Below are 20,025 nucleotides of genomic sequence, written 5' to 3'. Positions count from 1 at the left end.
TCGCTTGCTCACCGATCGCGATCTCCTCTCTCCCTTGGCGACGTTGGTATTGCTGATCTGCCGCCGGCGCTCACCATTTGAGTCCCTGTAGGAGGTACTCTTTTCATTGCTATTGTTGGGGACCATTGCATCATTTGGTTTTGAGTAGATGCAAGCTGCGAACTTGAATTTGTCAAAACAGGAACTTTTATGGAGTGCGGGACTTTCTTGGATTGCGGTTCACTAAGGAGAGTGAAAATTGTCGAGAGATTTGAGTATCCACTTTGTAGTAACCGATGTTATATTTCTTGTGGTATCGGGGGATTTAGAAAACGGAGTCTTTTGTGGGCGAGCAGGTTTCCTGTTACCGATGCTAAATCTGCCTCTTCTTCTGAGCTCAACAAGCCGATTCCTTCCAGAAAGGCTTTCTATTTGGCTGGGGCATTAGATCAAGAACAGCTAGGGAAGCAACATTTGGAAGAGCTACCAAGGGCAAAAAATGTTGGCATACACAAAGCCGATCCTGATGCTTTAAGTGGTGCACAAAAGGACAAGGCATTTGATGCTGATTGTGAAAATGAAGGAGAAGATATAGTGAGTTTTGAAGAAAATGGTAGGAGAACTAGGAGGGTTGATGTGCATGCAATTTCATTGAGCTTAATGCATGCTAAAACCGCAGACGATGTCAAGAAAGAATTCAAGAACTTGGATACCTTGCCTCTGCCTGTCTACTCATCTATGATCAGGGGTTTAGGGGCTAAGAAGAGTCTGGATTCAGCATTTGCTATTGTTGAGTGGTTGAAGTGGAAAAATAAGGAGACTGGTAGTTCTGTCTCTCCAAACTTGTTCATCTATAACAGCCTCTTAAGTGCAGTGAAGCTGACTCGTGATTTTGATAAAGTCAACGAAGTCATAGAGGATATGAAATCACAAGGCATCACTCCTAATGTTGTGACTTATAATACTCTGATGTCCATTTACCTTGAACAAGGCAGGTATCAAGATGCTCTAAATGTGCTAGATGATATTGACAGCAATGGCTTATCTCCATCACCTGTCACTTATTCAACCGTCTTACTGTCATACAAGAAGATGGGCGATGCGTTTGGTGCGGTTGCTTGCTTTGCCCAGTTTAGAGACAAGTATCAGAGAGGTGAAATTGGCAAAACTAACAGTGATGAATGGAAGAATGAGTTTGTTAAACTTGAAAAGTTCACAATCAGTGTATGTAATCTTGTGATGCGCAAGTGGCTGGTAAATGATGAGAATCCAGCTCCAAATATTTTTAAGCTCCTGGTTGTGATGGATGAGGCACTATTGAAACCTAACCGAGTAGATTATGAACGGCTTTTGTGGGCATGCACACGAGAGAGCCATTACACTGTGGCTAGGGAGTTCTATAGTAGAATAAGGGACATGAGCAATGACATAAGCTTATCTGTATGTAATCATGTGATATGGCTGATGGGCAAGGCGAAAAAGTGGTGGGCAGCTCTCGGGGTCTTTGAGGACTTGCTGGAGATTGGACCTAACCCAAATAATCTATCATATGAACTTATCCAATCGCATTTCAACTTTCTGCTAACTGCTGCCAGAAAAAAGGGGATGTGGAAGTGGGGTGTTAGGCTCATCAATAAGATGCAAGAGAAAGGCTTAAGACCAGGAAGCAGAGAATGGAATGCAGTCCTTGTAGCATGCTCTAAAGCATCAGAAACATCAGTTGCTGTACAGATATTTGCTAGAATGGTGGAGCAGGGTGAGAAACCAACAGTCATATCTTATGGAGCTCTGCTGAGTGCACTTGAAAAAGGGAAGCTTTACGATGAAGCTCTCAGCGTGTGGGAGCACATGGGTAAAGTGAATGTCAAGCCAAATCTGTATGCATACACAATACTGGTATCAGTTTACATTGGAAAAGGTAGTCCTGAGATGGTTGAATCCGTTCTTAGCGAAATGAGATCAGTGGGTATCGAACCGAGTGTGGTCACTTTTAATGCGATAATTTCTGCATGTGCAAAGAATGGTATGGAAAATGCTATTTTGGAGTGGTTTCGCGGCATGAAAGATTACAAACTCAAACCAAACGAAACAACTTATGAAATACTGGTGGAAGCCCTTGCAAGACATGGCAAACCAAGACTAGCAAATGAGATGTACCTGAGGGCTTGTGATGAGGGATTTCATCTTTCTCCAAAAGCCTATGATACTGTCTCACAATCCTTACGTCCAAGTTGAACGACTGAGGCGTTGGGCTGCACACTCAGGTGACAGAAATTGTTCCTGATCTTGCAGATCTCCCTTGTAGAGAAGACCATTTGATGAGAAAGAGATATAAAAATGACAGTCTAATTAAATAGAGATGATATCGTGGATGATTTCATGCAATTGGTTTCATACTTGTATATCCATTTCTTTCTCTGTAACATTGAACCCCCTTTTCTACTGTTATGTTACAATATATGTCAATGAACGCTGACACACTGAATTCATTATCCTTGTTCTCTTACTACATGGTAAAAAATTCAATAATCTCTTGCTTAATGTTTTTCTCCTTTGGGATATATATGTAAACTTGAAACTCTTTCGGAGGAAGTTGATGTCAATTCAACTTAATAGTATTTACTTTTTAAATGTTATGTATGTGCCATTTCAATACTTAAAAGTAACAAATCAACTAACAAATTAATATATCAAGTAAAATTAATTAAAAATTATGTTCTAAGCGAGAAGATTGTTATAGTTAAAAGTTTAGTTCCAAAGCAAATTATTTGATAGTGTTCTGGTTGCCAATTGCAGAAGAGATGGTTTTGCAAATGACAAATGAGGAAATATAGAAAGGCGATTTTCCATCACTCCATTAGCTCGATCATCACATTGGCAAATATGCTCACACCAGGAAGTCATAGATTGCAGCAGAAGAGAATGGGTTGGCTACCTTAGTCGTTAGATTCAAATATTCTTTCTATCCAAAACATCCAGTACAGATAATGAACCAGCAGATTCATCTATTTGCACACTCTTGCATCCTAATCTCTTTATCACCGGGAGATCTTCGACCAAAAGTAGACAATGAAGAAGCAGAACAATGCAAACAGAATTACATGGAAGACATGGTTTGAACCGTTCTGGATGATGCTCTTGTTCATCCTTCTCATGTTGTTCTTTACCCCAGCCTGGGCTTTAGTTAACGTCATTTGCTGTTCAACAGTCACAGCTCCATAAGTAGCATGCGAATTAAGTCAACCGTATATATAGTAATAATAATAATGCTCATTATGTAAGCCTAGTTACAAAAATCATGTGCAAAAGTAATATCATGCACCCGACATCGACATGTACACCCAGGTTTGTTTCTTTTTCAAAATCATTGCATGAGACCAAGTTTATTTGTGAGATTTGATCAAAGAAATGAGATATAACTCTTGTAATGTGATGAAATGTTAGGTCCAAACATGATATGCTTTTTATGGTACTTTCCAAAAAGTATCAGTTGATTGGAGGGATAGGATATTCTCTATTCATGTGGATAGGATCCACTTTATGAAACTTTTTAAGTCACATAGAATCCTTCCAAATTTAGTTGATTTGTCACTTGTCATCTTAGTGGCCATGGAGTATTTCGATAAGAATCCTTCCAAATTTAGTTGAATTTGCCCTTGGTCACATGACATTCCTGGTGAGGGCAAACATAGAGAAGCCTTGATTCAATCTGCGCATCTAACAAGATTTAGAGGCTGTAGATGGGTTTTGCCTGACTCCAATGCCTAGGCGTTTACACAGAGAGCCTTTGCAATACACTCTTCTATCAGATTTCTTTTTTTTTTTTTTGAAGCTTATGAAAAGTGAAAGGGCAGGCAAAAAAAGGATGGATTTTATAAAATTACAGCACAAAGACGGCTTTTGATCAACAGTCAAGATTAGATGAAGTTTCTACATTAACTTGACATATTCATGAAGCATATAAGAATGTAAACTCAAAGATGACAATGGATATTACCAATTGAGTTATGAAATCATTCTGAAACTTTGCTTCAGACTCTATTTCTTGAGCTACCTGTAACACATATTACAAAGAGAATTACAAAGAGAATAATTAGTGTCACAACAAGTGAAAATGATAACTGAATTAATATACAAGTGAAAATGATAACTGAATTAATATAAGAAACTTAGGAAAAAGATAACAAGGTTTCTTAATGGTTATGATCACCTTTGAGTATCTCCATTTTCAGATTGTATGTATTGTTTGCTAGAGGAGACAAACTTCCATCAAGTGATTACATGATCATGTACATTAAGCCCAAGAACAGCAGTTATCTTGTTATGATATTGACAACAATCTAGTCACTATATGTTAATGTATGTAAAGGCCAAGCACAATCCTTGATTACTCATACTAAGTAGCAGTTCTATAAATGCTAATAACTTGGAAGACAACTGTAACTGTTTAATTTTTGTATTGGAACTCATAGCATGAACAACCTCATAAATGAGTAGCTTGCAATGCTAGGTTGTTAATTACTAGTGAAATAGATTTACATATAGAAACTAGTTCAATGGCGGGATAAAGTTCATGATCCCAAGGGATTGAGACTAACTACTAGTTGTCAACGTTGTCCTTGGAATTCCTAAGATGTTACCCACCTTCATGCTTCAGTTAACATGCCAAAGCATAATGCATCCATGTTGCAGAACAAAGAAAGAATTTCACATTGAATGCCAATTCTGCAACTATTTTTTTATTCAGTGGGAAAAAAGAAAGAATTGCTGATCACTGGAATGACTTCCTACGCAACATATTATGCATATCCAATTATTTCTTTGACCACTCAAATTACTCAATGGTACTAACCAACAGAGCCGTACCTGTGTTCAATGGGGCCTCTTGTGTGTGAGTGACCACTCATGGGCTACCAACAATACAAGTATAATTATTAATTTTTTTGGGAGCCCCTTCCTAGGTCCGGCCCTGAATGGTCCAGCCCTGCTAACCAATATCTGAACCAATCGGCAGCTTAGCAGGTTAGGGACAACTTTGAAGTTTGAACTTTAACCACCACAAATCTTTACCAGATTTTGCAAGATAAATCATGAACTAGATGTCAAGAACTAGGCCAACCATAAAGAAAGGGTATTCTTTGGCTTCCAATATTGAAATTTCACTACATGGAAACAAAGTCAAGAATCCACGGCTACACGCAACTAATGTCCTAGAAATTAAGAATTCCATCATCTTGCCTGATAAAGGCACTTGGAGCTTCCTCTATATATAAACATGCGAAGCTCTCCCTCAACAAATAAAACTTCAATGAGTCTATCAGAGTAGTAATAATAGAAACTGGACAGCATAAACTTGCATTTTCACAAAGCTATACCAGCAATTTGAAGAGAAAGTACACAAGGCCATGATAACGGCACTATATTGTTGTTTTGATTCTCTTATAAATAAAATTTTAATTCATAAGAAGATTATGTTAGTTTGCTAACAATAATAAAATGGAGTATCAGACTCGTGTGCACACCAAAACCCCATCTTGATCCTTTTCTACTCGATACTTCTCTCCCGATCCAACTATGGTACTCCGATACGAAACATTACAGAAGAACCAAATAAAATGAAGTAAAGACAGAAGAAAGATAGAAAGAAAAAAAAAAACGCACCCCTTTCAACTGCCGGACCTTCCGGTAAAGCCCACCGATTTCCTCATCCAGATCCCCATGCATCGGGTCGATCCGCAATTGAATCTCGTCCGAAGAAGAGGATGGACGAGCAAACAGCCCTTCCCTGAGATCCCAACACCAAAAAGCGAAATTTTCATGAGAAATCCAGGAAAGAACACCAGAAACCTAGAAAGTAACAAAATTCTCGAAAGAAAAAAAAAAGAAATCACACAAATGAATCGATGCAGAAGGAGAGAAAGAAGCCAACAAATACCTCGATCGCAGAGGGCCTGGAGCGCGGTTGAGGGGATTCGCCATGTCGTCGTGTCGACGGAGAAGCCCCTGGATGAGACCGCGTGAACGATTTAACAGCTTCGTTTGCAAGTAAATAAGAATATTATTTCATCGTAGCTTACCGACTTTTCTATCTTACCCCTTGTAGTTTAGAACATTATAATTGACTCCATACTTTATAAAATAACAAAAAAATCCCTTTAATTTTAACATTATTTCTTTTTTTTTGTTTTTTGTAAGCAGTGATTTCATCACGCGTAAATACACTGAGAATATATTTAAATAATTAATTTAAATAGTCAAATAATTATTTCTATTTTGTTTTTGTATAACATTAACCATAAGATCCATAATCTAAATAATTATCAAAGCACTTGTTCTAACTAACATGGCGCCAGTATTTGCCAGTCTTGGTGAAATTTTAATCCATTCCTTTTGATTAAATGTGCACTGTTTGATAGGGACCAATAAATGTACCAGAAATAATATTTGAGACAATTGAGAATGTTGATAGTTATAATCAACTGTCTTGATTTATTTCTTCACAAATGATCGTGGGACCAACTGTGGAGATTCCTAAGGTGGCGGATCCTATTTTTTTGCAGAAGAGAATACTGATAGTTGTGACTTATCCTTAAGACATGATCTTTTATAGAAGAAAAAAAAAATTAATCCCAATTAGTCGCATTGACCCAATCCCTAGAGCACACAGAAATTTTCATCGACAAAAAATCGAATCTTGACAAAATCTTTTGCAAAGTAATACCGTTTTTATAGTGATCAATAATAATTTTTTAATTTATTTTCTTTTAAATGGATCTATTGTGTGAAATGACTGAGATGACATTCTACCCTTTTGCTACAGAGAATGCCGATAGTTCCTTTGTTATGAGTTGAAAATACAATACACCTTTAAATCTATTATAGCAGCTAAACTGGGAGCACAGTCAAGATTCATGTGCATGAACCTGTGGTTACTCAAGTCACGAAATTAAATAGTAAAAAATAGGGATTTCGAATATATTTTGTTTCCCTGTTTCAGGTTATTCCAGATCGATGCATACAGATTGCTTCTCTTCTGAAAATGAGATCGTACAACGTAGGTAGGTACTCTCAATTGCACAGCATTGAAGACAGACCAATTCCAATAGATTGGTTCAAACAAACTTTCTTCATAACTCAAATCAATTTGAGTCAAAAGTCATCTTTGTTTCAAAAGATACGGGTCTACATAGGCCTTGTTACATTGCTTTGCAAGATGAAGAAAACTAGTGACGAATACCTTGACCAAAAATAAACAGATAGTTGAAAATTTTTCATTACAAAAGTAATTGATTCCTACTTGAATTTATAGAGACACAAAATCTGTGCAATCAAACCTACTCTACTAAAAACAACATTTTCCGAGCGAAATCATGACTTCTCACAATGCAGACGAATGAAGGAAAACAGAAGATTACCTTGCTTTGTTTGGGCCACGAAGACTTCCATCTTTCTCCAACAAATTTCCTGATTGCCATAGTGCCCTTCCACTGCTCTTGGTTCCCCTCCTAATGATTCTCGACGACTAACAGCTAGTAGAATATTGAACCATTTTTAATCATTGAAGCTTCAGCTTGCACAGTGTGCCTTACACAGACAAGATCATCCAGTTTGTTCCCATCCATCTTGTAAAGAGAAACACCACCCATCTGTGCATTATGTTCTTGAGCTTCCTTTCGCAAGCTCTCAAGTGGCAGGAGCTCCCATTTCTTGTAATTTGAGTTTTTGCGCATGTCGCCCATGTCTGGCGACCCTGACACTGGACCATCTGATTTTGCAGTACCCCAAACCTTGCAGTTAGCAAAAGGTCCCAAATCCCCTTCTGGGCCAGTTTCTTTCTTCTTCAAGAGCAAGGCAGCAGCATGAGCGGTTCGTATGAGTTCTTTGCTTGGCACATCAGACCAATCCTGCTTCCTCTTAGCTCTCATGGGGGAATGGATCCTGATGACCTACAAGGACAAATATTTCATAAGTTATAAAACCCAGAGACTTTGTTAGGTGCAAGCAATATGCAATTGATTAGAGGTCATACCCCGAGGCATTCTAGAAGTTGATAATACGCCCTTCCTTGCAGTGGGTTGTGCCCCTTCCTAGGGGTTGAGAAGTAACGTGTCCTTCCACAAGAAAATATGAAACAGAAGTTCAACATTAGCACTCTCTTTGCCTATTTTTTCCAGAAAGGTTGATTAGTTGCAGTTAAATTCTGCCAATTCTAGCATCAAATTATAATTCATAATCTAATGATATTTCTTTATAGGAATAGCTATTATGTTTGAATTCTCATAGAATAATTATTTCTATTTTTAATTGCAAAAATAAATTTGAAATATCAGTTGGCATAAATTTATGATTTCCTATTCAAGGAGTAATTGTTTTACATATCAATTTGCATTACTTATTTCGTTTTTCAAAGGATACACATTATTAATTTATTTGAGCTTCTAAAAAATATATTATGAACAAGTAAAACGAATTGGGTAAGCTAACTTATTATGTGTGGAAGAGCATCCAAATTTTTGTTGAAGTTTTATTGTGTTTACTTCACTTCCCAAAGAACGGAATAAACAAGGATAAATATAAATAACTATTTCTTAGTTTACTTCATAAAATATAACCAACATAAAATAATTATTTATATGTTTAATTTGTATGAAAAATTCTAAGGAATAGAAAAGGAATAATTTCACAATGATAAAATATCCTTATATGAAATATTTTGTCTGACATTTCAAATGCGACCAATCTATTCTGTTTGCCAGTCCAACCAAGACAAAAGGCCTATTGGTATGTCCTCTCCGGTTTGAGTAGGCTCCCCTCTCCTCCTGACCCAATTAACTAGATCAGTGCGCCCACCCGATTCAGTCAACCTGACCAGTGTCTACTTGCTCAATTTGATCCATACCATCTCAATCTAACTCATTCAACCTATTCCACCCGACTATCCTATTTGGATCCACCATCAAACCAGCCCAACTGGCATGCTTGACCACACTGGCCAACCAACCCAATGAGTCCACTCTACCAACCCCAATCAGCTAGAGGCTTAGATAGAGTAAGAATATGTATTATTTGAATAATTGAATAGATAAGTAATAGTTATTCCTAAAGTAGAGAAAGAAATAGAGAATCACACCCATGGAATTTGATATAATCCAAATTCATTTTTGAAATCAAATATAGGAATGTTTCTATGAGAAATATGAGAGAATAAAATAGCCATCCCTATGAACTAAATGAGAATTAATAGAGAATAGAATAACTATTCCTCTAAACCAAACCAACCATTAGAGCATGAGAGTACTAGAAAAAGATAATAAACCAAATACTGACCATTCTGTGTAGCCAGGATCTACTGTGAACCCATATATATCAACAATGTCACACATGGAGAGTGCCAATTCCACAGACTTCATTCCAGTTCCCTTGGCACCTCGTCTAAGGACAATACCTTGGAAAAGATAAACGGGATTTCGAAGTTCCTAAATATGAGATGAAACATGTGCATTTTAGTCTGCAGAGTATGAATAGCTTATTTAAACTTGTCAACCACAGTGCCACACAAATAGGAGCAATGACAATGTAGTATCCACCTTTATCATTGCATTGAAGTCTTTGTGCATTACACTCTTGATTATAAGCACCTCATCAGCTGCAATCATCATGCATGATATTGTATTAGTAATAATAAATGTGAGTGCAGAAGGAAGAGAACTGCTACCCCCAAACAGAATGGTATTAATAAGAATTCATGTCTGATTATATTCAAAGCTATGGGGGAACATTTGTAGACCTAGCAAAAAAACATCAATAACATGCTCATTTTTTTGCAAGAATACACCAAACAGATTGTTTATCAACATTCCCTTCAAACTAAAAGAACAATCCATAAACTGAGTGATGTTCAAAGTAACTACAGAAATACTCTCATACTGCTCAAGTGGATGATGATAGGATATAATTTATGAAAGATGATCAAGACAAAACAGATGATCGTAAGTTCTATGAATTAAAGTATTTTTCACAAACAAGGCTAGAATCTTACAAGATCCATTGAGAATAGAAGCCATGTTACGAGCAGCGCCTCTCACAACAAGGCGAAAATCCCTTTTTAGTCCAACATATTTGGCATATTTCTGCAGAAAGGGAACATAAAAATAATCAGCTAAGCAAACGTAGAAAAAAACACAGAATTTATACAAACTTCTTCAGGGATGAAAATTGGATATACTGAATCAGAAAATTTTCAAATAAGACAATTAACAACAACAGGTGGGATTCTGAAAGAGTGCACAAACTTACATCGACATAAAATGATTAAATTGGTTAATCAAGTTGGTAAATAAACAATCAAAGTTATTTAAAAATGCTGATAAAAATGATGTGTCGTAGCTAAGGAAAATGCTTTTCTCTTTTGAGAAGGGCAAGTTGTTTTCCCTAACTCTTTCTGCTTTAGCTAAAAAAATATTTTTTTGACTAGAGCATTTTTAGATAGCAGAAGTTTTCTCCTGGAAGCATTTTTTTCCGAAACAAAAGGAGACTTCATCAAACTAAAATATGAGAAATCCTAGGTTCTCAAAGAGGTAATTCCTTGAGCAAGTATGTCTGGTAAAATTAAACTTGAAGTTACTTTTTCTCTCTGAAGAGCCAATACCAATATAGAAAAAAAAAAATCTCACAATGATGCTAAAACCCAATCAGTCCACAGTTTGAGCAATTATGCCGAACATAAAAAATAATAATAATTAGCAATTATGTAAAACATAGAATAAGCAATCACAATATTCGATATGAACCAAAGAAAACCCATCAACCATCTACCTCATTAACAGGAGCCTCATTATCCCGAAATACTGCATCATGTTCATCAATCTCCTGCCCAAATTCTGTCTTTAAGAGGTCCCCGGAGTTCCCAACAACAGCACAAGTCCTGAACTGGCGAGGTCGAAAAGGAGGCTTTGCAGGTAATATTAAGTTAAGATGTTCCTCACACAGTGAATGATTATAGCATTTATCTGCACCCCTAAAGCAAAGAAAGTATAGAGAAATGGCAGTCATTTAAGAAGTAGATCGCAAGAAGAAGCTCACATATATAACAACTTACAACTGTGCAATTCTTTTTGCAGCATAATCTAGCCATCCATCAGGTCGAACATCTAGATATTCCCGTGTCAAGACTGTAGTCATGTTACGATACTGGCAAAACTTGTGTGGTTAGTGCAAATCTCACAGTAAAACTAATAACAAAGGAAGGCTAACCTGTTCCCAGAGAAGGATAGCTTCACAGACATCATATTTGTACTCCAGTGGTTCAAAAATTTTAAACTGTGCATTATACTGCAAAGTAGAAAATACATGATCAGATTTTTCAAAAAAAACAGATGATCTCATGGACATGAGATAAAGTAAAGCAGTAAAATAGACAAGTTGAAAGTCTTAACCCAGGTACTGTTTGTGCCTTGAGGAAATTTGAGGACTAATTTACAGTGGTCAATGATTTCTGCTGTAAGCCCGAGTCCTCGGCTTGCCTAAACAAAGTGGCATGGTTAGCACACAATTATAGTATTCTAAACTTTCATAATTTATTATGGCATAGCAACAAACATTAATTCTGCAAATAGATGTACAAAGTTATCATAGGTATGTCTGAAAATTTGTTCAAATCCTGCCAGTTCAGTACTTTTATGGGAAAAAACAATTGTATTAAGACAGTATATGTTGAGCATAGGCTAATGAATTTGATAGATAAATAGATGAATTAGGATAAACTGTAGCAGAATTCATTCTTAGTAATATGTTTTTTCAAGTAAAAGAACTTTTTTTACAAAAATTCCAAACTTTGTGTTGAATTGGATTTCTGCTTTGGTTCAGTTGACTGTTTCCACAAGAAGCAAAACCAATCAGCTTCCTTACACAACCTTAAGAGATCTCTTAGTAAGCAATCATCCTTAAAAAGAAACTTAACATCATGGAATTTCTATACAAGCATGATATCCTGCCACATCCCACATGCACCTTCTACAAACATCAGGTCATACAAGTAGAATATTTTATTTCATTACCAAGTTGCTTGCTAACACTAGCAAAAGCTAATCCCAGAGAAATCCTCCTTACCTGGGTTGATTGATCTTTTGCATGGAAATCAAGCACCTAGAGTGTCAAGAACTTGGGATTTACAACTAATCTACTTAATTAAAATATCATCGCAGGAAATGTTACGGATTACCTAGACAGAGATAGTCTCAAAACTTGCAAACAACATGCTTGAAATAAATCATGAGATCGATTGAATCATAACAATAAAAATGCATCCAATCTTATAGGCATTATTGGCCATTTGTTATTTCACAACATATCCAATTTTCAGACCCTCTTCGATGCCAGTTGGGAATTTGTCAGGAAGTTATATCACCGAGAAAATTTAGATATCCAAATTAATTTTGGTTAAGTTAGATTTTTTGCTCGCCTTCTGTCTTTCACACATTCGATTCTCAATCCCTCACGCCTTCAACATGAAGGGCCAATAAGAAAAAATAAAATAAAAATGCTCCTTTTAACCATTTAACTGTGCTCAATTGCTCAACCGCTCGTAATCTTGCTTCACATAACAATCATATTTGACATCTCATTCAAAACCAACCGATGTTATTAGTTCAACGGAAAAAAGTACAGATATCATTCTGAAGAAGAAAAATTGTTTCTCAAAATTAAATGTGACGAACCACGCATTGCTGGACGGTGGATTGGAAATCCGACAGGATGCGGATCTCCTCGCTGTCGGCTACCGATATCCGGGTTCCTGGTAAAAAAAAAAGGAAAGATCGGAGAGACAAATAAGATGTATTCGAGGGATTAAGTTGCGATTACTCCCATCTCTGGCTTACCGGTGAAGAGAGAGGACTGGATTGAGACGACGAGAGCGGAGAAAACGAGAGCGGCGAGGAGGAGGATGGCAATGAAGGTGGGGTGCCGGCTTGCTGCGCTGCTCTTCGCCGTTTTCATTCCCCCTGCAACGGCGAGATCCGATCTGACGGGATGGCGTTGGATCACTTCGCCCACCGCCACTGCGCGAGAACGCACTCAATCACGGGAACGCAAGCAGGAAAATATTATTTATGAGAAGTTGTGTTTTTTTTTTTTTTATTCTGGAAAGAAAATTCTAATTTTTACTATATTTCTGTCTTTAGAAGAAAAAAAAAGGTTGAAAATTTAAGATTTTATAATTTATAATTTAGCTGACAAAAATTGATCAATTTTTTATTAAAATTCTTTAAATCATGACATTAAAGATCTTCATAAAAAAATTAAATAATTTATCATAAAAAAATTTTGAACTTGAAAATTAAAAAAAAAAAAGAAATTAGTGAATATTTTCTTAACCAGATATGTATAGCAAAGACATGAATTAGGTGAATGAGTGTGAACATTAATCCTGTGACTTTGGAGTTTGTCGTTGTGAGTTAGTTTACTTGAGTAAGACAGGAAACACAGGTTTTTAATTTGAGCAAAAATAAAAAAATCAAAAGACCATCCCTCTATTTTTTATTTTTTATCAAAAAATGTCACGCCTATGTACATTTGAAATTGTCTTTATTTTTAATGTTATTATAACAAATACAAATTTATAATTGCCATCAATATTAATAAACTATATTATTATGACACCTTATCTCGTAGTTAATATTATATTATTATATTATAGCTACAGATGTTTTATATACTAAAGTAGCATCAAAAATAAAATAATTTTGAAAAATAAAATATACAAAGATAAAATAAAATGCCCTTTTAATAATAAATAAAAAAGGATCGCTCTGTTTTTTATTTTGCCATTTTAAAAACAAAAAAAAAAGAAAAAGTGTTAAAATGATAAAATTAATTTTTGGTACCCACGATCTTAAACAAATCTAAATTTGGCACGACAAAAGTCTAACAAATGTAAGATAGTAATAGATAGTTCAATCGATTATGTCTAATAATTGAATTTAAATTTACTTTAAATTGCAAATACCTATAAACCCTTAGATATACTTACCCATTCAAGTCAAATAACTATGGGTTCAAATACTTGTTCATCATCCAACGCGAATGGACATTAAACAAACTCCCATAGCATATACTTTACCGGATATAAATCTCAACAGTATGCAAAAATACAGATGCTCAAGCTATAAACACCTCAAAGTTTTCGTGAGTTTGCCCAGGACATGAAAAAGGGAAAAAAATAACAATATTTGATTACCTTGCGTAACAAAAAATTTTTTAAACAATGTCAATCAAAGTAAATGCCATACACGTGCGAAGTTTCAAGTAATTCAACCTTGCCACATAAAACATGCAAGCCATCCCGAAAAACAGTAAAGGAATTAGAATACCTATCAAGTGATCATACAGTTGGCATCGAGGTAGAAAGAACAACGTATGACAAGTAGTGGAGAGCATCCTGAACTTTCTCAACCGCACTTGTTTTGTCATCTCGAAGGTGATTTGTTATAGCCTTTGCCTTTTCCTGCATTGAAGATTGCATGGGGCCAGGTTTTTCAGAAGAAACACTTTGTATGGCAGCCAGATATGCTTCGAGTATGTCTGAGATTCCTGGAATAAATACAGACTGATGCGATTAGAAAAATCCAAATGTCAAACTAGAGCTGACTGAGAACAAATTTAACACATCAGTATTTACTAGCAGTTTCAGAGTGGACGCCAATGGCAAGCATACTAAATAAACATCCATTGACCCTAGTGTTCTCTGAGGAAAAGGAGTAGATTGGGTATATATACTCTCTATATATAAACCATATATTGCGAAAACTTGAAGAAACAAACAAACCCATACGGCCCAATTTTTTATTTGTTTGTTCGTCTTTCCCATATATGTTCTGGGATTGGGTTTTCAGACTTTTTACAATATAAAATATCATGTCACGTTTTTTAGCAAAAACATGAGTCAACCCAATCCAATTCTGCCCTTGTACCCACCATGCACGCACACACAAAAAAACACAAAAACATATTATTATACTATACTATATGGTTGGCCTTTTTCAGATATGCAAGTATTTCAACAGCAAAAACTCAGAAACACACTCAACGAAATCCATACATAAAGACTCACCTGTAATAAAACTGTTAGAAACTGTGTCCATATCACCAGACATTGACTGGACTTTGTGCCTTATGATCTTAGCTTTTGAGACAGAATCTTCAGGCCATTCGATCTTCAGAGTATCATCATCTACTTCTTCAGTCTTTGCTTTGTTTGCATTAGAAATGAGTGATTTTCCAAGAACCAGCATATGAGATACTGCAGAACAACAGAGTTCTGATAGTCTCTGCAATGGAAAAGTAATGAATCCATGACTTATCACAACAGAAAATGAGTATTGGGTCAAAATAAACAGTAAACACATCTGTATACATGAATACACTCTGAGTTGACAGTTTCAAGTCTATCACTAGCACGTTGTATTATATCATTCGCAGCAAGTCCCCCAAGAGCAGATGCAAACCTGTACAAGCAATTCTGCCCTACTATCAGAGAAGAGGAAGTAGGAAATGTATCTTCATAGGATTCACAAACTAGAAGAATGAGCCATAATCTTAGATATTTAAACCTCAACCAAACATATTTTATAAAGATAAAAAAAAGTGTTGTTTAGAAAACAGGAATGAGAACAGAGGCAAATAGCAACAATTCTTGTCAACGGAAAAGCAGCTTAATAAAAACAACATGAGAAATGCAAATAGGAAGCAGACTCCATATACTCGAAGTATGAAGTGAGATAACAATTTAGATATAAGCACACTCCTAAAGTAATTGGATACAGAATACTAGAAAAATTACAATGCATGGGAACCTTCCTATTCCCATTTTTTTATCGAACTTGAACACTCATCTTCACCATAGCTGATGCCATCTTCAAATCAAGGATTAAAGGAAATCAGCTTAAATCTAGTTTTATTGCATCGGACACATAGGTTGTCCTTTTCCACCCTATCAACGCAATGGTCTCTGTCAGTAGTCTTCGATCCCAAATGAGACAACTTAAACCAGGAAAGAAATTCAAGAAATCAATTAATCTCTTGTTCCAAAACAAATCAAGGCTTACAGGCTGTACATTAGTGCACCGCCAGCATCACAATTCACATCCTAGCCTATGGTTTGACTGATGTGTGGTTCCTTGAAAAACAATACCACAAGTATGGGAGAAAAGGAGCTTGCAACCATAATGGATAGTTTAGAATTATTTAGCACCCTGAATTTTGTCCATGAGAATAATATTTTAAGAAACAGAATTTTGCAATAATATCAATACATAGCAAACCTTATATGAAACAAGAAAATAATTCCTATACAAAAAAATTAGCACTTAATACAAACAGATCTACCAAGTTATATGCTCTTAAAAAATCTGCCTAGTCAAATCTGCCTAGTCATGTACGGTTTACTTGACATCAAACATGCAAAGAAAAAGCAAAAGCATAACAATCAATCAGAAAGTAATCAACTGAAAACATTAACTACTTTGTCATTTTGAAGAACTTAACATGCATCCAAGAAAAATGCACCAAGCAAAATTTCAGAATAATGCAACAACTCTACTGCCATAAATATTTGCTAACTTTTAGAGAGTCACTAATGACAACTGTGGTTTTTCCAAGGTTTTTGCCAGTTGAATCCAAATGAAATTTTAACTCAGCATAACAGAATATTGACTGGAAATATTGCAAGTTGCAATACTGCAAAATGGAGCGCAATAACATGATATGTATTTACAGTCAGAATTAGATAAGTACCTGAGAGTTCAGATTGACTATTATTATTCCTTACTACTGAATTTGAATGCCATCATTAATTTTTAAATATTATTTATTGCATTAAGCATTTATTATGCATTTCTTTCCTGGTGTACAGTATGCTATCCAGTAATGTGTATGAAAATGGATGCAAAGTAGAAACTTAGCACCATGGATGAGTCACTAAAATTTAACTAGACGAAGGGAAAACAGTTACTTTTTCTATGCTTGGCTAATTTTTCTTGCCAGAGCTGTTCCTTACACCATCCTTCTTTTGGATAAATAGAAAGGCAGATACAGTATAATCAAATCCTTATGTCACTTTTACTAAATAATAATTGATTAATAAATGTAGCTGAAATTGACAATAAATTTGAAGTTAAATTAACCAGAATGAAGAGCATTTAATACTTAATAGTATTGTCCAATCACTAATGCAAAGTAGAAAAATTGGCCTTTTACTGTTTTTATCAGCATACCCTGATGCAATTTCAGCAGCCCTCCTAATACTTGCTTCACACAACTTTTTCATCTCAACATCACTATCACTAGCTGATGCTTCGATATACTTCCCTTTATTTGAATCTGCCTCATTTTCTTCAACAACAGTTCCCAGACTGAAAACTTGCTGGATCTGCACCAGTTTATCATCATAAAAGGATTTCTCTTCTGCTGAGAGTTTTATTCTTCTCCTGTTAAATAGCATTGCATGATGGCTTGACAAAGCTTCAAGTTCCTGCAACCAACCAAATATATTGGTAAGTAAACTACAAGTATACATTTATTGTTTGTCAAGCTTTAAGTTTCTGCAACCAGATATAAAGGAAAGAAATAACTGCAAGTATAAACTATTTGTGACAATACCATATAAAAATACCTCAAGCAAATCAGGGCCTCCATATATGTAAAAACACCTATCAAATGTCACTTCCTCAAACTGTTCCTCATCATCCTCTTTGTCCACCTTGTCAGCATCCTTGTCAACATCAAAACCAGTTTCTGTCATGAGCAGCTCTATGGTTTCCTTTCCAACACGCTCAAGCACCTCTATCCCCTTTGAGGTAAAAGTTTTCCCAGTCTATAATCCAAAGTCCAAGAAAAAGAGATTTACCCATGAAGAAATATCATCAAGGAGATACAATTAAATAATTTAACATTGCACAATAGTCAATCATGATAAAACAAACCTCTATAATTGAGGGAGCAAGGGAAGTTGCTTTGCTAGGGAAATCTCCCTGTTGAAAGGAATCAGCAAGACTTGAAGCTGAATGCTCCAACCTGAAAATAGTAGTCGGTGTCAAGTGCATAACCATTTTGAAAATCGACGTACCAAATTCAGAGTAGTTCCTGGATTTAGGAAATAAGGTGCACGAAATATGTCCAAATTGATTAATTACAATAGTAGAAACTTGAGTTACAAGCTACAAAAAAAAAAAAACTTCTAGCAAAGTATGTACTTAAATTTCTAAAATTCACATCATAAACTTTTCAAGTAATTCTACTGAACTTGAAAACCAAAAACTTTTAATGTATGAAATGATACACAAATGCAAATGGAAGTTTAATCACAAACAATCTAACACATGTACACCTATGAAACACTAACAAATTTCATGATGTTTGTCATTAAGTGGTTGAAGACAGCAGTGTGATTCTTCAAGTGACAGATCTTCGTGCTACAATTTGGGTCAAAGTGCACTAATTTTGATGGTTCCAATTTAACTGAAATAGGTTGATCTAAATTTCAACACAAACAGATTCGTAGTCAGTCAAACTTGTTAAATAACATCATGGCTTGCAGGATTTTATTTCTTCCAGCTTATTTGTAATGTCCTACAGCATCAAATGAGAGTAGCACATCAAATACTTGTAACAAATGTCCTGAAATCTTAGGATAGAGTGATAGACAACAGGTAAAACGTATACACAACGGTGTTTGCTAATGATTGATCCATTTGCATTCCTCTGCTCTTCAATAAAATGTATTGGTTGGCTTCTAATTACTCTTTTTTTAAATAATCTAGATGAATGGTGAAGATTATGAGTGCAAAAAACTACCTGCTGACCAGGCTTGAGCTCCCTCTCAAAGCATTACCTAGAACACTCCATGCTCCTGAAGCAAAAGTTTCCATTGAACTGTCAAACACCTTCAGACCCTGGATAAATTGGAAAGAAGGATATGAAATTCGCAAGCTTTGTACAACATCACCCAACGCGAAATCCAATCAAATGCATTTAATTTAATTTCACTGTATCTCCTATGAGATTGACTCACCTGACCGAACACAGAATCCTCACTAGCTTTCTCTAATTTTTCCAGAGCAGACTGACGAAGCCTATCATTTCCGCTCTCTTCTTCTTTTTCTTCTATTGCTCCTGCGTTTTCACCTGCCCGCTCTTTCGCGACCTCTCCAGCTGTTTCCGAATCAGAATCTGAACGCTCGAACTCACCGATGCCCTGGGCCGCACTCTTCATTGCTTCAACCGCCTGATCCAAAAACAATAAATGCGAAATCGCAAAACCAACACCTCTTCCCGATCTTTCTCCCCTCAATCCAAATCAATCAGGCACACAACACTCGACAAAAAAAAAAAAACAGAAAGAAACAGTAGAGGCGCGCGCGCACATTTCTGGAGATCTCTTGGGCAGCCTGCTGGAGATCCGAGAACATGGAGAAAGAGGAGATGCCCCAGCCGCCCCAACCGCCGCTGACTCCGCCTTGGGGCTTCTCTTCCTGGCTTTTGAGAGGGATCTCGCTGCCCCCGTCCTCCATCTGCTAGGGTTTAGATCTCCGGCGACCAAGTCCTTCCCGATCCCTGCTAGCCTCCAGAATCTGGCTTCGCTACGAAGGCGATTCGACGCTGTGCTCGACCCAAAATATATGTGTGAAGCGAGGCAGCATCATCCATTCTGATCGACGAAAATGAAGACGCACGAACGCGCCAGATTTGATCCAAGGCGCAACGACTAAACACGTGGATAGTTGATGTGCAAATGCATTAAAAAGAAAAATCATTTTTTAAATATTTTTTCTAATTAATTGAATTTAAAGCTTATCACAATCTTCTTTTTTTTTATATTTGTTCGCTATGAATGTGTCATTATGCTGTGTCCTTTTTGTCAATCGATCAATTGCCTTATTGATCATTCGTCCAAAATTGATAAAACTCAACCGTCCTTTCACACTGGTGCGATGCTCCAAAATCTATAAAAACATCAATTTCTTTATTTCAGTCTTCTTATGATGGATCATG

At 36.1% G+C, this 20,025-nt stretch overlaps 4 protein-coding genes across 5 annotated transcripts; 1 reads left to right on the top strand and 3 right to left on the bottom strand.

The window, feature by feature from the left end:
* Positions 1 to 5: 5 nt before the first annotated feature.
* LOC141839154 (protein LOW PHOTOSYNTHETIC EFFICIENCY 1, chloroplastic-like) lies at positions 6 to 2,838 on the top strand. 2 transcript variants are annotated; one of them, XM_074726835.1, is made up of 2 exons: positions 6 to 2,243; positions 2,776 to 2,838. In XM_074726835.1, exon 1 carries the CDS (start codon positions 190 to 192, stop codon positions 2,212 to 2,214), a length of 2,025 nt encoding a protein of 674 aa, XP_074582936.1. In that variant the 5' UTR covers positions 6 to 189; the 3' UTR covers positions 2,215 to 2,243; positions 2,776 to 2,838. The 2 variants fall into 2 exon arrangements, with proteins under 2 accessions (XP_074582936.1, XP_074582935.1); XM_074726834.1 differs by lacking the exon at positions 2,776 to 2,838 and having other exon boundaries at positions 42 to 94; positions 182 to 2,456.
* An 81-nt stretch (positions 2,839 to 2,919) lies between these two features.
* On the bottom strand, positions 2,920 to 6,004 carry LOC141839158 (bet1-like protein At4g14600). Its single transcript, XM_074726839.1, has 4 exons — positions 5,915 to 6,004; positions 5,641 to 5,764; positions 3,977 to 4,033; positions 2,920 to 3,176 (listed from the first exon to the last, which is right to left on the bottom strand). The coding sequence occupies exons 1-4, from the start codon at positions 5,956 to 5,958 to the stop codon at positions 3,018 to 3,020; spliced, it is 384 nt and encodes a 127-aa protein (XP_074582940.1). The 5' UTR covers positions 5,959 to 6,004; the 3' UTR covers positions 2,920 to 3,017.
* A 1,160-nt stretch (positions 6,005 to 7,164) lies between these two features.
* On the bottom strand, positions 7,165 to 13,038 carry LOC141839155 (sialyltransferase-like protein 5). The gene is made up of 11 exons (XM_074726836.1): positions 12,858 to 13,038; positions 12,696 to 12,772; positions 11,415 to 11,501; positions 11,233 to 11,310; positions 11,078 to 11,169; positions 10,795 to 10,996; positions 10,019 to 10,109; positions 9,567 to 9,625; positions 9,307 to 9,455; positions 8,009 to 8,090; positions 7,165 to 7,925 (listed from the first exon to the last, which is right to left on the bottom strand). Exons 1-11 carry the CDS (start codon positions 12,973 to 12,975, stop codon positions 7,509 to 7,511), a joined length of 1,452 nt encoding a protein of 483 aa, XP_074582937.1. The 5' UTR covers positions 12,976 to 13,038; the 3' UTR covers positions 7,165 to 7,508.
* A 1,143-nt stretch (positions 13,039 to 14,181) lies between these two features.
* LOC141837965 (uncharacterized) lies at positions 14,182 to 19,648 on the bottom strand. The gene is made up of 9 exons (XM_074725339.1): positions 19,398 to 19,648; positions 19,046 to 19,258; positions 18,829 to 18,926; positions 17,958 to 18,048; positions 17,648 to 17,848; positions 17,250 to 17,506; positions 15,392 to 15,482; positions 15,089 to 15,305; positions 14,182 to 14,568 (listed from the first exon to the last, which is right to left on the bottom strand). The coding sequence occupies exons 1-9, from the start codon at positions 19,542 to 19,544 to the stop codon at positions 14,360 to 14,362; spliced, it is 1,524 nt and encodes a 507-aa protein (XP_074581440.1). The 5' UTR covers positions 19,545 to 19,648; the 3' UTR covers positions 14,182 to 14,359.
* Positions 19,649 to 20,025: the final 377 nt, after the last annotated feature.

Source organism: Curcuma longa, chromosome 11, assembly GCF_044706935.1.
Source record: "Curcuma longa cultivar G26 ecotype Majalengka, Jawa Barat chromosome 11, ITB_CL_G26_1.1, whole genome shotgun sequence".
NCBI classification, from domain to species: domain Eukaryota; kingdom Viridiplantae; phylum Streptophyta; class Magnoliopsida; order Zingiberales; family Zingiberaceae; genus Curcuma; species Curcuma longa.
This window is presented reverse-complemented; position numbering and strand designations above follow the sequence as displayed.